The sequence below is a fragment of the Procambarus clarkii genome, chromosome 6, assembly GCF_040958095.1.
Source record: "Procambarus clarkii isolate CNS0578487 chromosome 6, FALCON_Pclarkii_2.0, whole genome shotgun sequence".
NCBI lineage: Eukaryota > Metazoa > Arthropoda > Malacostraca > Decapoda > Cambaridae > Procambarus > Procambarus clarkii.
This window is the reverse complement of record NC_091155.1, coordinates 40,152,601-40,178,300: the sequence shown is the minus strand read 5'-3', so window position 1 is coordinate 40,178,300 and position 25,700 is coordinate 40,152,601. Positions and strand designations below refer to the sequence as shown.

The 25,700-nt window shown below is 44.7% G+C and overlaps 1 protein-coding gene across 1 annotated transcript in view; it reads right to left on the bottom strand.

Annotated features, from left to right (window-relative positions):
* LOC123754125 (phosphatidate cytidylyltransferase, mitochondrial) overlaps positions 1-25,700 on the bottom strand; it is a 158,497-nt gene that overhangs the window by 60,707 nt on the left and 72,090 nt on the right. Inside the window, exons 2-3 of the mRNA XM_045736323.2 lie at positions 19,735-19,917; positions 8,122-8,233 (exon numbers count right to left, since the gene is read on the bottom strand). Of these exons, the coding sequence (XP_045592279.1) occupies positions 8,122-8,233; positions 19,735-19,917 (295 nt within the window). The remainder of the gene's footprint in view (positions 1-8,121; positions 8,234-19,734; positions 19,918-25,700) is intronic.

The window sequence follows — 25,700 nt, the reverse complement described above, 5'->3', positions numbered from 1 at the left end:
TGGTTTGTTAGGGTGAACACAAATGTAAATACTTATATATAACGTGTAGATATAGTGTAATAACAGCAAAAGGAGTGTGGGGAGAAGCCATTTTGGTGAGGGAGGTGGTGACATCTGCATGATTTATCAGGCTGGGTAGGAGTGGCCACTATGCTCTTTGGGCACTATACCAGCTTAGATGAACAGTTATGGTGAACAGAACATGTAGATACTTATATATAACGTCTGAATATAGTGAATAAAAGCAAGAACAGTATGGTGGAAGGAGGGTGTGCGCGAGTGAAGAGTCATTGTGGGAGTGGCGGTGAGAGGCTGACTGGCAGATGTGGTGGCCACACCTCGCTGCTTTTTGACTTGCAATATCAACTTAGTCATTCGTTATGATAAAAAGACATGCAGATTCGTACATATAACCTGTGTATATAGTGTAATACCCGACAAAGTATTTGTTTATTGTTTTATGAACACAATAATTGAATCCAATAATATGCACACCACAATTTTGAGTACAGCAATGATTCACACATTTTATTATATAAATATATCACACTACACACTATTGAATAATATTACAGCAAAAAAACAAAGAAAAATCAATCACAGACATTGAAATAATTAGGTAATTACAGAGCACCACTTGGTTTCCGAACTTTAGTTATCTGAAACTTCCAGTTTCCCGATTGGGGTTGGGAGTCATGCTACCCGAACAAAGTTCGGGTAGGAAGGGGTCCGCCAAGCGTCACGCCGGCTTGTGGTGGTGGGTGGGCGATGGTCCAGTTTGCCCGCTGTGACTTCACAGATTCACGGCCTATTATTCCTATTATTTTGAATTGCCATAAGGCTGGAATGTTCATTCTGTGCTTTTGTTTTACATATCTGCACAATCAAGAAACATCTGTGCACCATGTTGGCTCCAAATGCACGCATTGTGTCAGTGATGGCTGACTGGTGGGTGGATGGACGATGGAACTTAGGTGGGAGGCAGTATGAATGAGGGGGGGGGGGAGAATCAGTGAGAGAGGGGGGGAGAGAGATGCTAGGAGGGAGGGGGAGGTAGGGAGAGATGTTAGGAGGTAGGGAGAGATGCTAAGAGGGAGGGGGAGGTAGGGAGAGATGCTAGGAGGTGGGCAGGAAGGGATGGAAGTAGTGAGAATTAGGGAGGGAAAGGCAGGCTGGCAGGCACAGGCAGGCAGGCACAGGCAGGCAGGCACAGGCAGGCAGGCAGGCAGGCTAGCTTGCAGGCAGGCAGGCTAGCTTGCAGGCAGGGAGTGAGTGGTAGTCACGCGGTTGAACCGCGTGACCTTGAGAGATGGGATGTAGGGGGGCGGGTGGTTTGTTGGTGGTGGGGGTGAGACCGGCTCATTCCCGAAGATAAGCCTAACACACACTACCCGTTAGCATGATGGCAGGGGGGGGGGGAGGCAGGCTGGCTGGAAAGGAAGCAGGCTGGCAGGCAGGCAGGCAGGCTGGCAGGCAGGCAGGCTGGCTGGCTGGCAGGCTGGCAGGCTGGGAAGGAGGCAGGCTGGCAGGCTGGGAAGGAGGCAGGCAGGCAGGCTGGGAAGGAGGCAGGCAGGCAGGCTGGCAGGCAGGCTGGCTGGCAGGCTGGCAGGCTGGGAAGGAGGCAGGCTGGGAAGGAGGCAGGCTGGGAAGAAGGCAGGCTGGGAAGGAGGCAGGCTGGGAAGGAAGCAGGCTGGCAGGCTGGGAAGGAGGCAGGCTGGGAAGGAAGCAGGCTGGGAAGGAGGCAGGCTGGGAAGGAGGCAGGCAGGCAGGCTGGGAAGGAAGCAGGCTGGGAAGGAGGCAGGCTGGGAAGGAGGCAGGCTGGCAGGCTGGGAAGGAGGCAGGCTGGGAAGGAGGAAGGCTGGCAGGCTGGGAAGGAGGCAGGCTGGCAGGCTGGGAAGGAGGCAGGCTGGGAAGGAGGCAGGCTGGCAGGCTGGGAAGGAGGCAGGCTGGCAGGCTGGGAAGGAGGCAGGCTGGCAGGCTGGGAAGGAGGCAGGCTGGGAAGGAGGCAGGCTGGCAGGCTGGGAAGGAGGCAGGCTGGGAAGGAGGCAGGCTGGGAAGGAGGCAGGCTGGGAAGGAGGCAGGCTGGCAGGCTGGGAAGGAGGCAGGCAGGCAGGCTGGGAAGGAGGCAGGCTGGGAAGGAGGCAGGCTGGGAAGGAAGCAGGTTGGCAGGGTGGGAAGGAGGCAGGCAGGCAGGAAGCGATATATGGGTGTTGAAGTGAACTGTGAACCACATGACCTTTGAGAGTGTGTGTGTGTGTGTGTATGGGTTTGGGGTGGGGGGTGGGGGTGGTGTGTCGGTGGTGGGGGGATTGGGGGAGGTGTGTCGGTGGTGGGGGGAGAGGGGGAGGTGTGTCGGTGGTGGGGGGAGAGGGGGAGGTGTGTCGGTGGTGGGGGGAGAGGGGGAGGTGTGTCGGTGGTGGGGGGAGAGGGGGAGGTGTGTCGGTGGTGGGGGGAGAGGGGGAGGTGTGTCGGTGGTCGGGGGTGAAGGGGAGGTGTGTTGGTGGTGGGGGAGGGACCGGCTGACTCCGTAAGCCTAACCACACTCCACAGACCTGTGACCCAGATTTGTTTCTTAAATGTACAGTACATCATCGTATATTTTAGGCAGGATGTGCCTGCAGGCTGGCAGGAAACATCCAGAGGATGTTTGCCAGACGTCTTAATAATCAGTTAGGAACAATTAAGGACTTTTATAAAGCGGATCAGGACTTCACTTATTGATGAGTACAAACAAAACACGGTCGCATTTACGCCATGAACCTGACGATTTTTTTCCCTAGAGTTTTTTTCATAAATTTTTCGGAAAAATTACTTTTTACATTTCTAGTTTATTTTTCCCCTCTATTTCTCGTATACGAACTTACATGTTAACCGACGGGTCTCGTCCCCAAGGGGTTCGGAAACCAAGTGGTGCTCTGTATCTCTTTGTGGCCACTCCTGCCTGACAGCCGGGGCTGAGCAGACCGCCTCGGACGCACACTGAGTCAGCGCCTCTTTTTGCCAGACTTCCGCCGCCCTATAGCGGGCAAAATATGCCACTTACAATTTTTTTTTTTCCATGATCAGGGAACACAAATTAACAGGTTTAGAAGATTTTTTTTTTTTGTTATGCGCCTGTGAGTGACAATGGCTAAATAGCCCTTAGCAACACAAAGGTTAAAGAAACGTCACTATGGCTGGGAACTAAGCAAAACTCGACTGATTTCAATTTACTAGAGATGAGAAACATCAAATGTTGAATCTCGACGACCACCGGATGGACTGGGTGAAAGGACCCTAGAGCCATGAGGTCACTACGAGAGTCAACTACAACCACAAAGGAGGATTGACAATGAGAAAGCAGGAGATGAAGAGCATAGAGAATAGCATAAAGTTTTGCTGTGAAGATGCTAGTCTCTGGAGGCAGGCGACACATATAAGTGTGGTCAGGAATAACAACAGAGTAGCCTACTCCGTCCGCAGTTAGACCCATCGGTGAAGATGGAAATGGAGTGGGAGTGTGAAGAAAAGTGTTCAAGGAAAAGGCATTTCAGAACCGTAGGAGGGGGTAAAAGCTTTAGTGGTACGGGAAAGCGATGTACAAAATTTTGGAAGGGGGCCCCTCCACAGGGGCAAGGAAGGAACAATACGAGGAGAAACATCAGTAATATGAATCGAAAGAGAATCCTGTAAGCGAGACAAACGGACAGAAAGAGGGAGGTGGTGAAGAGGAACAGGAACTACAGGAGGGGTGAATGTCAAAGCACGACAGACACGAGAGTAAGGATGTTATAAGGACTGCGCAAGATAGCGAAGACAGTTGCGATCACAGTGGTCCTGAAGAGATAGGAAGCCAGTGTCAACATACAAGCTGAGGGTGAGAGTTGAACGAAAGGGACCGAAGCTGAGGCGCAACCCAGTATAATGCAAAGCATCAAGACGGCGAAGAGCAGGAGATGCAGACGAGTAAGCAGGGCAACGATAATCGGGTTTAGACAGTATGAGAGAGGAATGTAAAGAGAGAAGCGTGTGCCTATCCGCTCCCCCAAGAAGTATGGGACAAAACCTTAAGGAGGTTAAGAGCCTTAGAACATTCAACTCGGAGGTAAGAGATATGGAGCGACCAAGACAAACGAGCGTCAAAGATTAACCCCAAAAGCTTAGCAGAATCCCTGTACACAAGGGGGATGACCATAAAGCGACAAAGAGGAATGATGAATGCCACACTTCCGAGTAAAAGTCATAGCACAAGTCTAGGACGTAGAGAACTTGAAGCCATTATTGGTAGCCCGAGACGACACGGCATCAATCGCAAGTTAAAGCCGCCATTGAAGAAAAGGCGACTTATCACCCCGACAACAAAGGGTAAGATTGTTGACATAGAGAGCGGAAAAGACGTCAGAAGGAAGAGGGCAAAGAAGACCATTGAGGGACCCAAGAAAAAGAGTAGTGCTCAGAACACTACCTTGAGGCACACTCTCGTATTGCTGAAGAGGCAGACAGTGGCACCACGCCTCACTGAAAAGAAACGACGAGAAAGGAAACTTTGGAGGAAGAGAGGGAGATTACCACGAAGGCCAAGAAAACAAAGTTGGGACAGAATATATCTCCAGGTTGTGTTGTAAGCCTTTTCCAGGTCAAAAAGGATGGCAATAACGGAGGTCTTCGCAGCAAAAGCAGGACGAATATAGACCTCTCACCAGGACCAGTTCACCAGGACATCTGTTGTGCTGCGGCATTTGCAAAAACCAAATTAAGAAGGGGAGAGGTGGTGATAGTGTTCTAAGAACCACATCAAACGAACATTAACCATACGTTCAAAGAGTTTGCAGACACAACTCATGAGGGCAATAGGGTGGAAGTCCTGAGGGGATGTCCCGAGAGACCCTGGTTTCCAAACAGGGAGGACAACAGCATCGAGCCAGTCCTCAGGGACTGACAACTCCCAAACATGGTTATACAGACTCAGCAAATACTGAGACGTGCATGGAGGGAGATGGCAAAGCATCTCATAATGAATGTCATCGAAGCCCACTGCCATAGAACCGCAGAGGGCAAGGGCAGACTGATGTTCAGAGAGAGAAGGGATTGTTATAGTGAAGTCTGAGATGGGTACAGAAATCTAAAGGACGAGATTCAAGAACAGGCTTACGAAGAAGGAAAGGCTGAGGGAAGATGAGAACCAGAGCTAACAGATGAAAAGTGGGAACCCAGTTCGGTCGCAACCTGCACCAGGTCCACCACAAGAGTACCACGGAGATGAAGGACCAACGAGAGAGCGGGAATGAACTTACCCATTATCTTGCGGATACATTTCCAGATCTGCGGCAGAGGAGTTTTGGACGTAACGGTGGAAACATAAAACGTCCAACACTCAAATTCAAAATTTGATAGGATTCAAAAGGTGACACCCCTAGGGTCAACATTTGCATCAGAGGATATTTCAACAATCCTAAGTATTGTAGTACAGGATGATGATAGTGAGTGGTGTCCCAGAGAACATAAAGGTACAGTGCTTTTGAAAAATAGGTGAGATAACAGGAAAGTGCTAAGGGAAGTGAAAAATCTGATGAGAAAAAGTTGCCCCTAGTGTTTACAGTGCAGAGAAGAACATTCAAGATGGCCACTGGCAAGGGGAAAAACAAAACAGAGCTTGATTTTGAGGGATTCAATGAAGAAAGCATTGATATAACCAGTCTACACAACAAGTTGGTAAAATTAGATACTATGGTGAACTCTCATGAAGAAATAATTAGTAAATTGAAAGAAAGTAATGACCATTTGAATAGCAAAGTTTTATGTCTTGAGGGTTTAGTGAAAGACTTGTGCAAGGATAAGAATCAATTGGAAACAAATTGCAAAGCCATGGAAGAAGAAAATAAACTCTTAAAAAATAGCTTTGGAAGAAGTTAAAGTAAATTTAAACATAAATGACTACTATAGGTTAGGTAAGGAAATTCAACAGGAGAAACAGCTTTTATCAGCACAGATGGAGGAAGTTACACAGGGAATAGAACAGTGCAAGAAAGATATGCAACTCACTTATGCACAAGTGGCCAAGGAGAAGGAAAAAATAGAAGAAGCAGTAAAGGAAGTCAAACACTGCAGAAACCAAGATAAAACAAACATTAGGCTAGAAGTGAGGAAAGAATTGGCATCTAACCCAAAGTTGGTGCAAAACACAGTTGATCGGAGTAAGTTCCAGATCATTTTTGGCTGCAAAGAAAAGGCGATAACATCTAGGTCAAAAAGAGCTGTAGAAGAAGCTAAAGTAGTAGGTAAAATTGTTGGCCTCATAGAAGGTCTTACTACCATAAAGAATGTGTGCGACTACAGGAGAATAGGCAAAGACGTAAAAGGGAAAGATCGACCTTTGAGGATCACCCTAAACGGTGCCAAACAGATGGAAGAAGTACTCAGGAATGCCAGAAAATTACAAAGTGATGAAGATGGGAAAGGGTGGTCGTTAAGACGAGATCTTTCAAAAGAAGACAGACAGAAGCTGAAACTTAAACTCGCTGAGGCAAAACGTTTAAATGAGAGCAGGAATGAAAAAGAAATCAATTATTTTTTCTACAAAGTGATAGGGGTAGGCAGACCAGTAAAGTGGTACATAAAGGCAAACCAACAAAATCAATAGAGAGAGGGGGAGTGAAGAATAAGGAGAGGGGGAACAAGTTCCTGAAGATTGCATAAACCAACATAGATGGAGTGAGATCAAAGATACTGGAGTTAAGTGATGTAATACAGCTGCAGACATCAGACACTGTTGCACTCACGGAGACAAAACTTGAAGATGTTATTTTAAATGAGGTCATATTCCCAAGGGGCTACTCAATTTGGAGACGGGACAGAAAAATTAGGAAAGGTGGTGGCGTTGCTGTGCTGGTGAGAGAACACCTAAAAGTGAAAGAAATAATGACTGCCAATCCACAAGAAGTTGACATATTAGCACTAGAGATCTGCCATCAGGATGAGGATGATATGAGGATGATAAACTAATGATCATAAAGGCATATAGTCCACCGCCAAGCAGCACATGGTCAAAGGAGGCGCTAGATAGTAAACGCGAAGGTCTTATAACAATAATGAGAGAGATTATAGCGAGAGCGGATAACGATAGATCACGACTGTTGATAGTCGGTGACTTCAACTTGAAAAATTCCTCTCGCTACTAACTTTCATTTTTCACACCTCAGTACTTTTATGTCTTTTGTCTACACATATATAGATAATCAAATTCTTTTGTTTTATTTCTTTTCCCATCCTGTTGCCCCCATGTACACCTGTTTATGAATCTATTCTCAAAGAAAACATCTGACAAACAACAACTCTCTGAACACAGATTCACCAAGAAATCCCCATTTCTGTTTACGCCGGACACATCCCACTTTCTAATAACTCCTCTGCAGTCATTCTCCCCCCTCCCCTCCTTCCTTCCTTCATTAGCAGTCATATCCCCAGCACAAAAATCTTGTACAGCATCTTTTACCTTCTCCACACAATCATCTAGTTGATCGCAAGGACACTGCCTTGTCGTTCTTTCTGCTAATATTCTTCTTACACACTGGAGCAAATATACGGGCATAATACTGTGTCACTTGCTACCTATATTACACTCAATCCAGCACATTCTTGGATTAACACATAAAACTCACATGGTCTCTAATATGAACAAAGCTAACCCGGCCTATTTACCCTTATAACTTTCAACTGTTCCTGACCACACAACTAACCCCCCAACCTCTTAACCCTTCCACCACTTGAAAGTCTTCATCATTCATTCTCTCCCATTTAACCTTCCTTTTAAGATATCGCATGACTAACAAATCTATCTTTCAGTTTGTCAAATTTGCTGCCAATTCTCTCTTACCCTCCTCATTTATGCCATTCACATTAAAAGTGTATGCACTCAGCGTCTCACCCATTACTCTATGTTGTCTCCTCTACCTATACTTTGCCTATTTATCTCCACATTAAATTTTCAAACGTAATGTAGCAATTTTTCCCAAATTCATGAATATGTATTGACGGTGAACGTACAGTTTTTCCAGCTATATTTAATAACATAAAGAACTATGATCCTTCTCATTAGCTGAATAAACCCATGTTATGAGTTTTCCTTTTCGTGATAACACATACCCTGGTGCAGCATGAGGACAGGCTTGTGTAGGCGGCCAGCAACATACAGGGTATCCCAGTCTAGTAGGTCAGTTATTAAGTTAGCGCGAGATATCACCCCATATTTCATCATCTGTAATATGTACAAAGACAGAGGCAACTATGAAACTATGAGGCTTGAAGCAGTTCAGAAAACAATATTACTGTCAATACTATACTGTAGTTTCTTAATGGAGCTTTCACAAAATATTTTCCCAACTACATTTGATATTTTTGGCTTAATTATTTTTTCTGGGGGAGCCCCTTCTGCTCCCCGGAGCTTACTAGGTTGATATGCTAACGTCAGACTTTGGCATCAGTCATGTGTATGGAGTTCAATGGGTCTACAGGGGACCACGAGCCAGAACCTGGCCCCCCTCAGAAAGGCATGGGGGAGCAATGGCCTATAGAAACCCCCGTGTGGTTCGAAGCATTCTGTGTCTGCCATCGACCGGGTCAGGCACCCAGAAAGGTAAGCACCTCAAAACAAACCCCTATTCTGGTTTTGGTTGCCACCAAAAGCCGAACAAGTGACTAGAACTCCCCTAAAAGAAATGAGCATGACGTCACACGTCGCAGCGCTGCTGTCTGCGCAGCTCCCCCTCCCCGGGAGGGGAAAGAGGAAGCCCCAGACCTCCCCCACGCCGGATATCCACCCTTCAGTTCTTTGGCTGATGCTAGAGGCTACGGTCGGGTGCTCTGGCTACAGTGATAGTTTCAGCACCGTGCTTTGAGTGTGGTGGCTGTCTTCCAGGGGTGCAAGAGCCAGAAATTATTCTCCAGTACTCGGGCTGCATGCGCCTAGGGTTTCTTTCTCTAGGTGCCCTGTAAGTACTGCCCTTGGAGCTTGGGGTTACCTTCCATAAGTTTCTTGGGTCCTGCCTCTGCTGGGCTGTTTTACTGCTCAGTTTTTCGGCCGCCCTTTGGGTACTTGGGTGTTTTGTCTCCCTTGTTTACCTTAGGGTAAGAGGCAGTTTTGCACTGGTGGGACGCAGGGTACTGCGCAGCTAGTTTTCACCACTTACAGCGGCCGGCTCTGTTCCTCTAGGGTACGCTGACCTCTTGCAGGGTTTTCTTTTTCTTTTTACCTTGTGGGAGGGATCTGGCCTGCTTCTTGCCCGTCTGTGCTTGGCCTATTACGGTGCTTCTCTGGTGATGCCCCCTGCTATGACCCTGTGAGTGTACATGTCCCTGGGGACCAGTTTTAGTGTGTTTGCTTAGTAGTTTTGGGCGCTGGTTAGCAGTACCCTGCATGGGGTTACCTGGGCGTGAGTCTCATTAAGCGCTCAGGACCCTGAGAAACCCCTAGGGGGCGCGTGGGTCCGATGGATGTGATCCCGGAATTCCCCCTCGCTTCGTGCGAGTTTGAGGGTTGTTTGGTCCCCCTTGTCTCAGGGTGACTCTCGCTGTTTTTGGCTTCGTCACGCTGCCTGTTGGGTCGGTGACACATTCGACCCTGAGTCTTGTGAATTCTGCTGCTTGCTAGTGACTCAATTTACCCAGTCTAGTGATGATCTTATGAGGGTACAGGCGGCACAGGCGTTGCATACGCGATTTAGGTTGTTGCAATATGCTCGGTTGATTGCTCACCCGGATGCCCCGAGGCTGCCCCGTTTTGCTTATAGGGACCCGGACTTGGGGATGGGGGTCGCTTCGACCTTGGTTTAGTCGCCCCCCTCTCGTCCTTCCCCTTCTGTGGTTCATTCTGGTGCTTCCCCCCCCTGCTTCCGGCCACGAATTGTCTATGGGTTTCTGAGCCAGAATAGGGTTTAGATGGTCTTGAGGCTCGAGCAGTCTCGGGGATCACCTCCCCAGCTGAACCCCCAAGGGCAGGCAATCACCGACCAGCAACAAAACCACATGGAGGTAGCTGCTCCTGAATGGCTCATGAAAGATAACCCCGAGGCCGCAAAGGCAGTACTTACAGGGCACCTAGGGAAGGTAGCCCTAGGTGCATGCAGCCCCAGTACTCTTGTGTTACTTCCAGCTCACATGCCACAAAAACAGAGCAACAACACCACACTGCAGCACTGTGCAAAGAGTGAAGCCAGAGCGATCGACCATCACCAACACAACAGCCTCTTGAACTGAGGAGAGTTGCCGGCGTGGAGGTCTGGGACCCCCCCCACCCCCGTCCCTCTCCTAGGGAGGGGGGGTTGCGCAGACGGCTGCGCGGCAGTTGTGGTGACATCATGTTTGTTTCCTTGTTTTTAATTGGAGAGTTCTGTTTGGTAGTTCGGCTTTTGGTTTGCAATTTTTGACCAGAAGTAGTTTGTTTTCAGATTCCTACCTTTCTGGGTGCCTGACTTGGTAGATGGCAGACAAAGACGGCTTCCAATTACACAGGGGTGTCTTTAAGCCATTGCTCCTCGTGCCTCTCTTGAGGGGACCAGGTTCTGGCTCTGGTCCCCCGGTAGGCTTAGAACTCCTTCGATTGACTGTTGCCACTGTCTAATATATACACATCAGCCCGGTATAGCTACGGGGAGTCGAAGGTGCTCTCCACAGAAAAACAGCGTTGAATGTAATGAAATGCCATTTTCTGGGTGAGCCCCGGAGGCTCCCTGGAGCTATTGGGCAAATATGCAATCTTTAGACCAGGGAAATAGTCAATAAAGTTCCGCCTACCAGGGATCACTAGCCAGAATATGGCCCCCATGGTCCTGTCGGAGAGGCGAAGAGAGCCATGGCCCAGAAAAACCCTCCCTGTGATTGGGGTATCAATCTTATCTGCCATCGACTGGGGTTAGGCACCCAGAAAGGTAGGCATAACCAAACAGACCCCACATGGTAAGAAAAATACAACCGAAAGCCTAACAGAGAGGTAGAACTCCCTCAATTTCCAAGGAAACAAGCAAATGTCACCCCATGCTGTCGCATTGGACTCGCCCCGGACTCAAAGCAGACTCACCATGCCGGCTATTCAACCCCAGTTCGGACACCAAGCATCAAAAGGAAAATGAAACTGCCGACCGGAGTTAGGGAGGGTGCCAGGGGAGCCTCCGGGGCTAACCCAGGAAATGGTACTGTATTTCATTACATTCAACCCTGGATTCCTGTGGGAAGCCCCTTTGGCTCCCTGGAGCTACATAGCCAAGGATAAGTAAAAGAGGGACTTACCAGGAGGCGACCACTAAACATGCCTCAAGTCAAAGGTGAGACAACAACTGCAACCCGAGACCCAAAGCCACACATGAACACCCGGAACCAGGAATGTTAACCAAATGTCAGGCAGTCTGGACTGTTCGACCTCCAAAATCCTTGCGCCCGAATATCAGCCCAAGACATGTTGCTAGAGACAGCAACCAAAGCAGCAAACTTCCAAAAGACTTGGGCATGAGGATAGACCACAGGCTGGCTAGAATTAAGAATCCTGCAGACGACCTGGGAGAGCCCTGGAACAGGGAATAAGGGAAACCGGATCAACCCAAAGCGCATCCCCGGCCACAAAAGCTGAGGCGCATAGGTTAATGGTGAAGAGCCGCAACCGGACAGCACATGATGCACCCCTGGCCTGACCAACCAAGCATCAATGACCCAAGGACCCCTCCGGATGGTAGCAGTCTTGTTCTTCACCAGAAAAGAAGGGGAAAGCTGCAAACAAACAAACCGACTACCAGAAACGAAGGAGCAGAAACCCCTGCACCAGAGGAGAGCATAAAACTCACCAACCCCAGAGGCCAATGCCAACAGAAAGAGAACCTTAGAAAAGCAATCCTAAACCAAAGGGGCCACCACGAATTAAGGAGAAGAGAGAAAGGAGAGCACCCTATCCAATGACTAGGATGGTTCACCCTGAAAATAAGCAGGAGCGGCTCCACCAGTGCCGCACGATATAAGGCAACAGTATTAGGCATTAAGTGACAGTCCTGAAAAAGCCAAATGATGATAAACCCGTATCAAAAAGACCAGACGCGAAGAGCTGAGGAAAAGACCAAGCCACCCAAGTACTAGACCGGTCCAATCAACTGGAAAAGGCAGAGCTGCGGAAAACACCCTGGGTTCGGACACCAAGCAAGCAGCGCCTGAAACCAAGGCTGGGCTGGCCACCAAGAGGCCAAGAGGACTACAGTGGTACCTCCAATTACGAATTTAATCCGTTTCCCAGAGACAGGTCGTAACTCAAAAAAGAATTTTCCCATAAGAAATAATGTAAATTGAATTAATCCGTTCAACACTCCCAAAAATATTAACTTAAAAATACATTTTATACCAAATACCACTTTTATTTGGTATAAAATGTATATCTAGGTATATACCAATAAAGGTATATCATATCTTTATTGAGAACTCTTGTTGGCGTATGGAAAACGGTGAGAAAGGGGAGGAGGAGGAGAGGTGTTAACGTTTGGAAGGGGAGTCCCCTTCCATTATAACATCAGGCAGTGATGACATCTCTGAGGTAATCTCCTAAGTTTTGCCTGCATACCACTAAAACCTGAGATATCACATCCATTCACTATGAATGATCTCTTGTTTTTCCTCTATGGTCATCCTCACATGTGTTTTCTTAGGTTGAATCTTACCACTGACTTTCTTGGGACCCATGGAATGATATATAATACAGTGGAACCTCTATTAACGAGTTTAATCCGTTCTGGCACCGAGCTCGTTACCTGGAAAACTCGTCTTAACACTTTCGCCCGGGCATGACGCAGCATTGCGTCATCCATTTACTGTCGGTAATTCTGGGGATGACGCAGCATTGCGTCATCCACTTTAAATAATCGCCAAAAATCAGGTTTTTATCCGATTTTTTTGGGACTGGTTTTAAAATGCGCGCCGATGTCTTCCCATTTTCTTTGTTGAGCCTCGTGGCCCTCAGGCGGCTTGGCACACGCCGTGGGCCCATTGTTTTCGCTCCATTGTTGTGACCAATGTGGCCTCCCCTCGCATCTCAAATGTGTGAACATTTCGGCTATTTTCCGTGGCTATATTTCTTACTGCGGCTTTAGAAACTAACTACGCTTACTCCACGATGGATAGTGATCATGAACAAGGCCCTTCCAGGAAGAAAATTGCGAAAGAAAGGCTTGAAAAGGGCGGGAATTGGGAGTGTAGCTGGAAGGCGTCTGAGCACTCACTCACGGCTAACGCGTGGCCCGTCTTCAACTCGTCGGCGGGTGGAGCGTGACCAGGTTTTTTATTTTATATGCTAATGTTCCTCTAGAAAATTCTATTGCGAACCCATTGAGACCAAAATGAAAGACCTAGGACAAAAATTGAGGTGACCAGAGTGAAAATAGTGAAAACATTTTATCGCGTTTGCGCGCTCCTGGGTAACTCGTTCGCACTTTCTCTGTTTGCTGCGGGTAATTAGCCGGGCTTTTGGAGTTTATATGCATTTAGTGCTGTAGAGAATTCTATTGCTAACACAATGATACCAAATTTAATCTCGTAGGACGAGAATTAAGGTGACAAAGTTGAAGAGAGTATACACTTTTCAGAATTTACGCGCGCTCCCATGACACCCTGGGTCCCATATCGCACTATTGAGGGGTGGCGCGCGGGGTACGCCAAAGTGTTAAGAAACAAATTTCCCCATTTAAAATAAAGGAAATAAAGTTAATCCGTTCCACTCCCAAAAACATCCATACTTGAATGACATTTTTTTATGTAAATATAATACTGCACATGTAAATATAAATGTTTTGTTGTAGTGTTTTAATGTTTACTTTACCTTATGAAGAGTAGTTGCTGGCTTGAGGGAGACGATGGAGAGGTGGAAAGGAGGAGAGGGGTTATGGTGTGGAAGGAGAATCCCCCTCTGAGTCAGGCGGACTCTCTCTTCTTGGGAATTTCACCCAAATTTCATTTCAAATGTCACACAAGGATGCGTTAGACCAGCACAAAATAAAAAACTACGTCGATTACACTCGTTGTGTCAACAATATAATGGTCTTACCACGAAGATACAATACAATGCCGTTCTCCCAAATAGGCAATGTGCTTATTGGAGAAAACGGAAATTTCATGGCAAACATGTATACAATCCCCAAGTCGATCGGATAAGAATTGGATTTTATAGAAATATTTGCTCAAATGACGCTTGAGTGCGGTGTTTGGGTGCATTCAAGAGAAAAAAGTGTGTCACGTTCAAGTGACATATACCTGCGAAAGTGATAACACTTTCACAAAGTGTTATCACAAAGTGATAAATTAATTAAACATTTTCACACACCGGGTTGTCACTGCTTTATCAGGGCAGCTTTTCCAAGAATGCGTTCACCTTTTCAAACATTCCAAACACTTCCCTGATCTCAGTGGAAGAGGCAGCATCCTCCCTTACCTCCTCATTCCCTTACTAATGGTGTAAATTGTTGATGAGGACCTGCCATACTCCCTTGTGAGATCAGTCACACAGACACCACACTCATGCTTTGCTATAATTTCCTTCTTCAAATCCACAGTAATTGTGTCTTTCTTCCTCTTGACAACACTATCTTTAGCAAGCAGCTTCTTTGGAGACATCGTGTGTTACAAATTGTAGTTCCAAAACCACTAAAAACCCAAAGAAAAGCTCAAATAAATCCAGAGGGATGCTTGTCGTGTGCGATACAACAACAACACTGGCGTCTGAGGCGTCCGAGAATTTGCGAGAACCCGCGAGATGCTAGGAAGCACCATGTGGTTTTGCTCGTTAATAGAGGCGAGCTCGTCAATAGAGACAAATTTGCTGCGAGTGGCTTGCTCGTTACTGGAAAAACTCGTTAATAGAGCCACTCGTTAATCGAGGTTCCACTGTAATTACTTTCATGTTAAAAAAAAAAAGCACAAAGCAATGAAATTCTTTACAAGAGCAATCATCACCAAGCAGGCGGCTCTAGTAAACTGAGGCGAGGGCACCAGGAATCACGCGCTTGGTTGACCCACGTGTATCAACAAAGTCGCAAGTCAAGGCCAAAGTCGTAAGTCAAGTCGAATTTTCCAACGAAATTGGTGTTGTAACTCAAAATATTTGTAAGTAGGGCATTCGTAAGTGGAGGTTCCACTGTATTGTACACTACTGTGGTAAGACTCCAACTGAGCCAGAACCCGAAGCAACAGCTGGACCGGGAGGAAGAGGTGCAGGTAACCCCACCTCGACCAGTCCTGCAGAAAGGCGTCCACCGCGAACGGTTTGAGGCCGGGAAGGGGGCCACATATATCGTCAGACGCTGCGACCAAGTCCACCTCTTGTAGCCCGTAAGTCTGGAAGAGCCAACTGAAGGAGTCTGCGTTGACCGTCCATTCCATGGACAGGGAAATGAACCAAGACAGACCATCCACCAGGATGTTGGACACTCCCCAGATATGAAGCGCAAGGAGAGCCAAACCCAGAAAAACGAGCAGACAAGTCACTCAAAGCGACCAGCCACAAAAAATGCAAGGACAAAAGAAAACCCCCACGGTTTAGGCAATGAACCACCGAAGAACAGCCCGAATGGAGCCAAATGGTTGAACCCTAAGCGACCCGAACCCTCCAAAGTGACAACCAGACTGCCACAAACTCCCACACTGTGCTGTGAGCCCGATGGAAGGACAGACCCCACCGCCCCTGCCCGGCCTGGTGAACGCTGGTCACGCAGCCCCAACAACCACTGCGCCAACCAGATGACGCTGGCTCCAAAGGCAACGTCAGTTCAGAACCTGGCACCAAAGGCCCACCTCAACCAGAGGATCCTTGAACCCTGGCACGACCCTTCCAAGAATCAGAAGGGTCGAATTTGTTTTTACGTGCTAATCCTATGTATAATGAACACGTACACTATATTATGGCAGTAAAACATCCGTACTGTCCAAGGACACTGTGTTACATGCATGACACTTGTGTACACATATGTTGCACATATTTACCATGTATCGTGCTAATTTATGTATATATACAATCTATTCACAGACTATACACTGTCACACACTATATACATTCACCATCAACACATTCAGAACACCGTGAGTGTGAGCTGTCACACCCAGCTAGCTCTCCCTCACTCCTCCAACATTGTATTCGCCAATATTGCTCCTCCCATCATACAGTTATTCTCATCAATGTTTCATGTTCATTTATGTATATTTACAACATATGTACACTCTATACACTGTCACACACTATATACATTTACCACCAACACATTCAGAACATCGCGAGTATGAGCAGCCACACCCAGACAGGCCCTCCCTCACTCCAACATCTTACTCGCCAACAATGCTCCTCCCACCATACTGTTGTTTTTATTACACTATTTACGCATGTTATATATACCTCTCTACATGTTTTATTTACCAGAACTATGCAAGTAAGCCGGTATTGTGTCCAAATAGTACAGTGGCCACCATACAATGCATGAGAAATCACACAGCAGACAGCAGACGACACTATGATTGTGACATCACCTCCCTCACCAAAATAGCTCTACTCAACATACTCCTGTTGCTGTTATTACACTATATACACACACACACTGTATATACCCATGTACATGTGTGCTCCCCATAGCGAACCATGAAGCTAGTATGGTGAGCAAAACAAGAGTGGCTGCCACACAGTGAAGCTACCTCAATTCTCTCCCTCCCTCCCTCACCAAAATTCCTCCTTCCACAATACTACGCACAACGCTAATTATAACCACAATCCAGGTCACGAATTTCTGTATATAAATAATTGACCACAAGTTTATTTTGAAAAGGAACCTAAGAAGTCGTTTGAAGATTCCTTAAATGGACGAAATAATGTTGTGGCTAGCACTGTGAACATCGTGAACAGCATTGAATCACTGATATTTGAACATTGTACCCAGTCATTATCACACTCAGGCTCTTCTATAATACTATCATGGCTAAATAATACAGGTTATATATATATTTTGACATTATTAGGCGATGCTGTGGTCACACACTGAACAGCAGAGCTGTGCGCTCATGCTGCGAGCGCCAGCCTTGGTTGCTCACTCACTATTGAGGCTCTCATACCCGGCAATGTGGACCATGATTTTTTTTAAAGATGGCGTCTGTTTACAAGAGCCCTGAGGAAGCTGATGTGAACCCCATGTAGCCACAGGAGTTTTGAATGGAACGTGAAAAATAGAAACATCCAGAGGCGCGTTGAGCACCCAAAGCTTGGGCCTGCAGGTGCGTTGCACAGTTAACACTTTCACGCCTTGGTGGCTCTTGAGCGCGTCAACAATCTTTGTGTCAACTACGGTAGATGGGTGCGCTCACGAGTCCAAAGAAAAAATATTTGTATAAATTCCATTTTCTATCCGATCTACTTGGGGATAGTTTACAAATGTTTGCCATGAAATTTACGTTTTCTCTAATAGCCGAACAGCTTATTTGGGAGAACGGCGTGGCAGTGAATCATCGTGGTAAAACAATTATATTATTGACACAACGAGTATAATCAATGTAGTTTTTATATATGTTGCCGGTCGAACGCATCCTTATATGACTTTTTATACTTATGTACTTCTAGAACATTCTATTGCGAACACATTGGTATAAATATGAAATACGTACATCGAAAAATAATGTCAGGACAGTGAATTGAATATACACTTTTCAATGCGGGTTTCACCGATATGCCGCCGCGGGTAATACTTCGGCCACTTCCCACACTGTTGTGGGTGGGCTGCGACATTGATTCTATATTTATATGCATATGTCCGTGTAGAGAATTTTATTGCGATTTCAGTGATACCAAAATTAACGCTGTAGCACAACTGTGGGCTTCAAAACCATGAAGAGAGTAGAAACATTTTGTTGCTGTTTGGCGCTCTCGGCAAGTGATCTCACTAGTTCTTTATTTGGTGTTGATATACCTTATGCTTTCGAGGCATTTTATAGGTATGTTCTTATAGACAATTCTATGGCGAGCAAAGTGATACAAAAATTAAATACGTATGCCGACAATTAGTGTCAGGACAGTCAAAAGAGTATACACTTTTCGGTCTTGCTGCGTAAGCGCTCGAAACTCCGCCAGCACATGGTTTAAGTTTTTTTTCAATAGGCCGCCAGCAGCAAAATGTTAAAGGGTTAAAAGAGGAGAGGAAAAGCTGGAAAAGACTAAGGTCATGAGGCCATAAAGAAAATATGAGTGGTGCTAGTGTCGAGAGAAATTGATTGTTTACATAGTTCAGGGAGTTCTTTCAGCGGGTTTCGAGGCTTCAGCCTCTTAAAGTTAGCGGTAGTTTGTATTGACCTTCTGGTTGCCTTCAACTGTGAGGGGAGGCCAGGTTCTGGCGCTTTTCTCCACTAGGCCTATAAAACTACATGGCTGATGTGACCTGGTACAGTGACACTTCGGCTTACGAATGCCTTCTACAAATTTTTCGGGTTATAAGTCCAATTTCTCCATAAAATTTTAATTGGTTTACAAGCTTTGCCTCGAGTTACGAGTTTTCTCATACACGTATGGGTCGACCGAGCGCCTGGTTCCTGGTGGCATGGTCACCTGCACTTCAGTTTACCGGTGCCTCCTGCTCAGTGATGATTGCGCTTGAGTTCTTTGTAAAGAATTTCATTGTTTTTCTGCTTTTTTGGTGTCTGAACATAAAAGTAATTATTATATATCATGCCATGGGTCCCAAGAAAGTCAGTGATAAGGTTCAACCTAAGAATACACATGTGAGGATGACCATAGAGAAAAACAGTGCCTGATGTTATAATGGAAGGGAACTCCCCTTCCAAACACAAACACCTCTCCTCCTCCCCCCTACCCTCCTCACTCTCTTCTATACGCCAACAAGAGTCATCAGTAAAGGTAAGCTATAACTTGTACATACTGTAGTACTAAATATTTTGTGTATTATGTATGAAATGTATTTTGGAGTTAATATTTTTTGGAGTGTGGAACAGATTAATTCAATATATATTATTTCTTATTGGAAAATTTGTTTTGGGTTGCGAATTTGTCAGTTACAAACCATCTCTGGGAGCAGATTAAATTCGTAAATGGAGGGGCCACTGCATATACTACCATCTCAGTGTATAGTAGATTCAGGGAGCCACAGGGGGCTCCACCCAGAAAAAATTATTTTCAGAAATTATGAGAGAGCATACGTTTTAGCATCATCAGAACATTTACTGTCGAAGTATGGATGACTCCTTCATGCATCATCAGAACACTAGTGTGCTCGGAGTTGACTTTTAAAATCACACCTTATTTTGAGATGATTTCGGGGCTTAGTGTTCCCACGGCCCAGTCCTCGACCAGGCCTCCATTTTGTTACACACCCCCAGGAAACAACCTGTAGCAGCTGTTTAACTCCCAGGTACCTATTTACTTCTAGGTGAACTTGGGCATCATGGTGAAAGAAATTCTGTTCATTTGTTTCCGCCTCCACCAGGGATCGAACCCAGAACCTTAGGACTACGAACGCCGAGCGCTGTCCACTCAGCTATCAGGCTGAGTGGACAGCGCTCTTACAAAAATACCTTATATAAAATTGTAATTTTTTTCTAAATCTTATTATGTAACATTGCATTAAAAAAATACTGAAGCAGCAAAATATCCTGGGCATCGTTAATTTATAGATAAAAATCTCATGGCTGAATACTGTACTCTTCAGCTTAAATACTAAAATCGGCTAAAACATTCCATGTTATTCTATAACTTACCCCTTCGTGTGTTGGGATTAGGGTATTAAAATATATTTTAGCACCCCAGTTTTGCTGGACGCTGGCTATGAAGTGAGGTCCACCAAACCGCAGGGCAGAGTAGTCGTTGGGGTTAAGAACCATATTTGCTTTATGCCATTCTACAGGATCTTGAACAGCCAAGGTGAAGTCTATCATGTTATCCTGTAATAAAATCCCAGCATTGAATTTAATGAAATGCCTCTTTCTAGTGAGTTCTTGTTGCTAGCCACTTTGATAACACACCTATAAAATTGCACAACATTCTTTGCAAGTCTTTAAGAACCTACTGGAGACTGGTGGTCAACCTTTGCCCCCTTCCCCCCACCCCATTAAAGAAGAGATACCAGATCACTCTAACTATAGAAAAAGCCACCAGACAGGAAAGGAAAGGCAAAATAAAACAGTCAACTGCAATGTAAAAGTAAACAAGCCAGAAAATGCCCCTTACCCCCAGTAATTATGTATAGTAGTTCCACCTTCTTATTTAATTAGTTCAGCAAGGCTTGTGTACCTGTCAGCACGGTTATTTTCTAGGCATGCTTGTGTATTTTCAGCACAGGCATGTACTGTACTGTACTAATAACATGTATGTAAAAGATACACCAGGATGCTCCTAGTAGATACAATTTAATTCTGAAAAAATAAAAGGAACAATGTACTGTACATAGAGAACTATACTGTAACCCCGCGATTATCCGGGATTCAAACATCCGGAAAACGCCCTTATACGGCCAAAATCGTGATCGGATAAAGTTATCACAATATCCGGCCAAAATGGCCACAGGAACCGGATAAAAGCTGGTTTGGCCGGATGAAAATACGGCCATACCGTATTAATCCCGTCTGTGGCTCTAGACGCATGGTGGAGGAGGGGGGTGGGGTGGGTGGGTGGTGTTGGGAGGGTGGGAGGGGTGCATCAGGAGGGACCACCTGGGTACAGGAATTACCAATAATTTTAGAACAATTAATCATAGCCAAAAACAAATGAAATAACTACAGTACTAGTAATTATGTAATAACAAATAAATAAGTTTCCTAAAAGCATTGTGCACAGGCTGAAGTTTCCTTCAAAAATATTGTGAATTTTTTTCCTCCTGGCGGCCTACGTAACGCGCTATCCCAAGTGGACCCGTCCAACACTGGTCAACCCATGTGCGTCCGTCCCTCGTGCTATACACAGTGCTGCGCCATTAGTGAAATATTTTTTTAAATAACTTTTTTATTTTCATAGTAACTTTGAACATTTTTGGCCAAGACTATGTCTGGTAGCAGCATCAATCGTTCTGGAGGTGTTAAGAGGAAGAAAGTTGTCCTAACAATAAAAGACAAGTCACAGTTATACACCTCAACCAGTGCGGCCTCACAGTGTTGCGCCATTAGTGAAATATTTTTTTAAATAACTTTCTTAATTTTCATAGTAATTTTGAACATTTTTGGCCAAGAATATGTCTGGTAGCAGCATCAATCGTTCTGGAAGTGTTAAGAGGAAGAAGATTGTCCTAGCAATTAAAGACAAGTTACGTGTTGTTCAACCAGTGAGGCGTCACAGGCAGCCAAGCGCCTTCAACAAGTGAGGCGCCACAGGCAAGCCAAGCTCCTTCAACAAGTGAGGCATTACAGGCAAGCCAAGCGCTTTCAACAAGTGACGCGCCACAGGCAAGCCAAGCGCTTTCAACAAGTGAGGCGCAAGCAAGCGCCTTTAACAAGTGAGGCGTCACAGGCAAGCCAGGCGCCTTCAACAAGTGAGGACATGCAAGCGCTTCAACAAATGAGGTGCAAGCAAGCGCCTTCAACAAGTGAGGACATGCAAGCGCTTCAACAAATGAGGTGCAAGCAAGCGCCTTCAACAACCGAGGCCTCACAGGCAACCCAAATGCCCTCAACCAGTGAGGCTTCAGCAGCTGGCAGTCAAAACTAACTTAGCTTAATGAACTGTACAGTAATTTTAAGTGTTAATTTTAGTGTTGTGTTAGTATAGGTTACGTAAATTGTTAAGAATTTTTAACTTCAAGATGTGTGGCATCAATCAAGAAGACGAACACCAACAAGGTAAGTTGAGGTTTCTAGTTGAATATTTAATAATTGTATGTGGCAAGGCAATTCAAATTATGTTGTTTGTGTTATAAAAATAGTTGGAAATGGTCACTTTTGGACTCGTAGGTGAAAAAGTACCATTATCCGAAAAATGTGATAATCCGGCTGGGGGTCCTTCCCATATAGTCCGGATGATCGAGTGGAGACAGTATAGGCAAGACAACAACATCTCTTTCTAGGCGTTTAACGATGCATAAGCAACAGGGCTCCATTAAGGAACATATAATCTCTTCCCACAACCAAACCATAGCCAGAGAAATCCTAGTAAACAACACAGAAATCATCGATAGATACAGCGATAGCAGGCGGCTTGACGTTTGCGAGGCACTACACATCAAGAAGTCAACACCAGCAATCAACAGCCAATTATTGCACAACTATATTCTACCCACCTCTAGACTCCGCTCCAATATAGAAGCATCAAGAAATATGGACCAATAGGCTTTCTACAAACACTTCTATTCAATACCCATTGTTTCGTGTTCTGTCTTGTGTTGATGAAATTAATACCCTATTAATACTCTTGTTCTGTCTTGTGTTGATGAAATTAATACCCTATTAATGCCACCTCTTGTTCTGTCTTGTGTTAATGCCACATCACCCCTTCCACCTCACTCAAATGTAGATATAAAATCAGAGATGCGTAAGTTCTATTCAGTTGTGTATTTGTGAACTAAAGTCTTTGAAAATGTAATAAGTTTTACGAAACGCGCTCGTGTCGCGTCAGACTAGAAATAAAAATGAATTTTGGAGAATTGATGTTTGATTTACCTCCAACAGTGAAAAGAAATGTACGAAAGATTGAGAAAATTCGTGTTAGAATTATTAATCTTACTTTTTCGGTCATATTTAATAATATATGTCTACAGGAAAGACTGCTACCAAAATATACTAATATATATATATATATATATATATATATATATATATATATATATATATATATATATATATATATATATATATATATATATATATATATATATATATATATATATATAATATATATATTATATATATATATATATACACACACACATATATATATACACACATATATATACTGGACCTAAAAAAGGCTTTCGACAGAGTTCCACATAAGAGGTTGTTCTGGAAACTGGAAAATATTGGAGGGGTGACAGGTAAGCTTCTATCATGGATGAAAAATTTTCTGACTGATAGAAAAATGAGGGCAGTAATCAGAGGCAATGTATCGGAATGGAGAAATGTCACAAGTGGAGTACCACAGGGTTCAGTTCTTGCACCAGTGATGTTTATTGTGTACATAAATGATCTACCAGTTGGTATACAGAATTATATGAACATGTTTGCTGATGATGCTAAGATAATAGGAAGGATAAGAAATTTAGATGATTGTCATGCCCTTCAAGAAGACCTGGACAAAATAAGTATATGGAGCACCACTTGGCAAATGGAATTTAATGTTAATAAATGTCATGTTATGGAATGTGGAATAGGAGAACATAGACCCCACACAACCTATATATTATGTGAGAAATCTTTAAAGAATTCTGATAAAGAAAGAGATCTAGGAGTGGTTCTAGATAGAAAACTATCACCTGAGGACCACATAAAGAATATTGTGCAAGGAGCCTATGCAATGCTTTCTAACTTCAGAATTGCATTTAAATACATGGATGGCGATATACTAAAGAAATTGTTCATGACTTTTGTTAGGCCAAAGCTAGAATATGCAGCTGTTGTGTGGTGCCCATATCTTAAGAAGCACATCAACAAACTGGAAAAGGTGCAAAGACATGCTACTAAGTGGCTCCCAGAACTGAAGGGCAAGAGCTACGAGGAGAGGTTAGAAGCATTAAATATGCCAAAACTAGAAGACAGAAGAAAAAGAGGTGATATGATCACTACGTACAAAATAGTAACAGGAATTGATAAAATCGACAGGGAAGACTTCCTGAGACCTGGAACTTCAAGAACAAGAGGTCATAGATTTAAACTAGCTAAACACAGATGCCGAAGAAATATAAGAAAATTCACCTTCGCAAATAGAGTGGTAGACGGTTGGAACAAGTTAAGTGAGAAGGTGGTGGAGGCCAAGACCGTCAGTAGTTTCAAAGCGTTATATGACAAAGAGTGCTGGGAAGACGGGACACCACGAGCGTAGCTCTCATCCTGTAACTACACTTAGGTAATTACACATACACACATACATACATACATACATACATACATACATACATACACAGTACAGCCTCGATTCAACGTACCCAGATTCAACGAATCTCCGACTAGTTTGCACACTTTTCAGGCCGAATTTACTCACCCGGTTCGCCGAAGCGAGGGATGTTCGGATTTGCTTACGATGTCCAGACAGAGTTCACAGACTGGTGGAAAACTTTCCCATTCTATCACAGATTACAATTAATAATTCTCTCATATGACAAGTTGGATCACACAAGTGGATCACACAAGTGGATCACACAAGTGGATCACACAAGTGGACCACACATGTGGACCACAAGTGGTCCACAAGCTTACGATTTTGGGACAGAGTTCACAGAGTGGTGGAAAACTTTCCCATTCCTTCACAGATTACAATTAATAATTCCTTCATAAGACAAGTTGGATCACACAAGTGAACCATATGAACCAAACACCAGCCAGAATGGTCCACACAAACACCAGCCAGAGTGATCCGCACAAGTGAACAACTGAGTTTCCATGACTTTCGTTCACTGATTTGGGGCACACGTATCTTTGAACATTAATTTAAAGGATGAAGCATGATTACCTAGCTACATGTGGTAAAATCTCCTTATAGACATTTTCTGTGATGAAACAAGATGAGTGAGGGTGGACAGATAAGAGAATACTGTACTGTAAACCTCACTTTACAGTGAGGTTTCACTCACTTTCGTCTGTGTGTCGTCATAGTTCAATGACCCATGACTTTTAAAAGTTTCATATTAATAAATAATTTCTAAAACTAGTGTTTTAGCCCTTTAACTGCACGGCCTATAAATATGACAACCCCCCAGTGCGCAGGAAATGAAACCTTGGGAAAAAATTATTTTTTCCTCAGAAAGTGTCAAAAACCCCTCCCTGTATATGGGTATAGCAACGCAAGTTCGAAATTGTACTTACTTTGGCTGCTATGGGGTCCGAAAGGTGGGCCGTGACGTCATAATTCCCCGTGCGCCAGAGCAGTATGCACCCGGGGCCGGTGGGGCGCCCGGGGCGGGGCGCGCGAGTTGCAGCGAATATATTTTTGCACATTTTTTGCGCACAGTTCCAAATACATTTTATTTGTTTTTACATGCTAATCCTATGTATAATGAACACGTACACTACATTATGGCAGTAAAACATCCGTACTGTCCGAAGACACTGTGTTACGTGCATGACACTTGTGTACACATATGTTGCACATATTTACCATGTATCATGCTAATTTATGTATATATACAATCTATTTACAGACTATACAGTCACACACTATATACATTCACCATCAACACATTCAGAACACCACAAGTGTGAGCAGTCACACCCAGCCAGCCCTCCCTCACTCCTCCAACATTGTATTCACCAACATTACTCCTCCAAATCATACAGTTATTCACACCAATGTTTTATGTTCATTTATGTATATTTACAACATATGTACACACTCTACACTGCCACACACTATATACATTCACCATCAACACACTCAGAACACCGCGAGTGTGAGCAGCCACACCCAGCCAGCCCTCCCTCACTCCAACATCTTACTCTCCAACATTGCTCCTCCCACCATACTGTTATTGTATTTATTACACAATTTACACATGTTATATATACCTATCTACATGTTTTATTTACCAGAA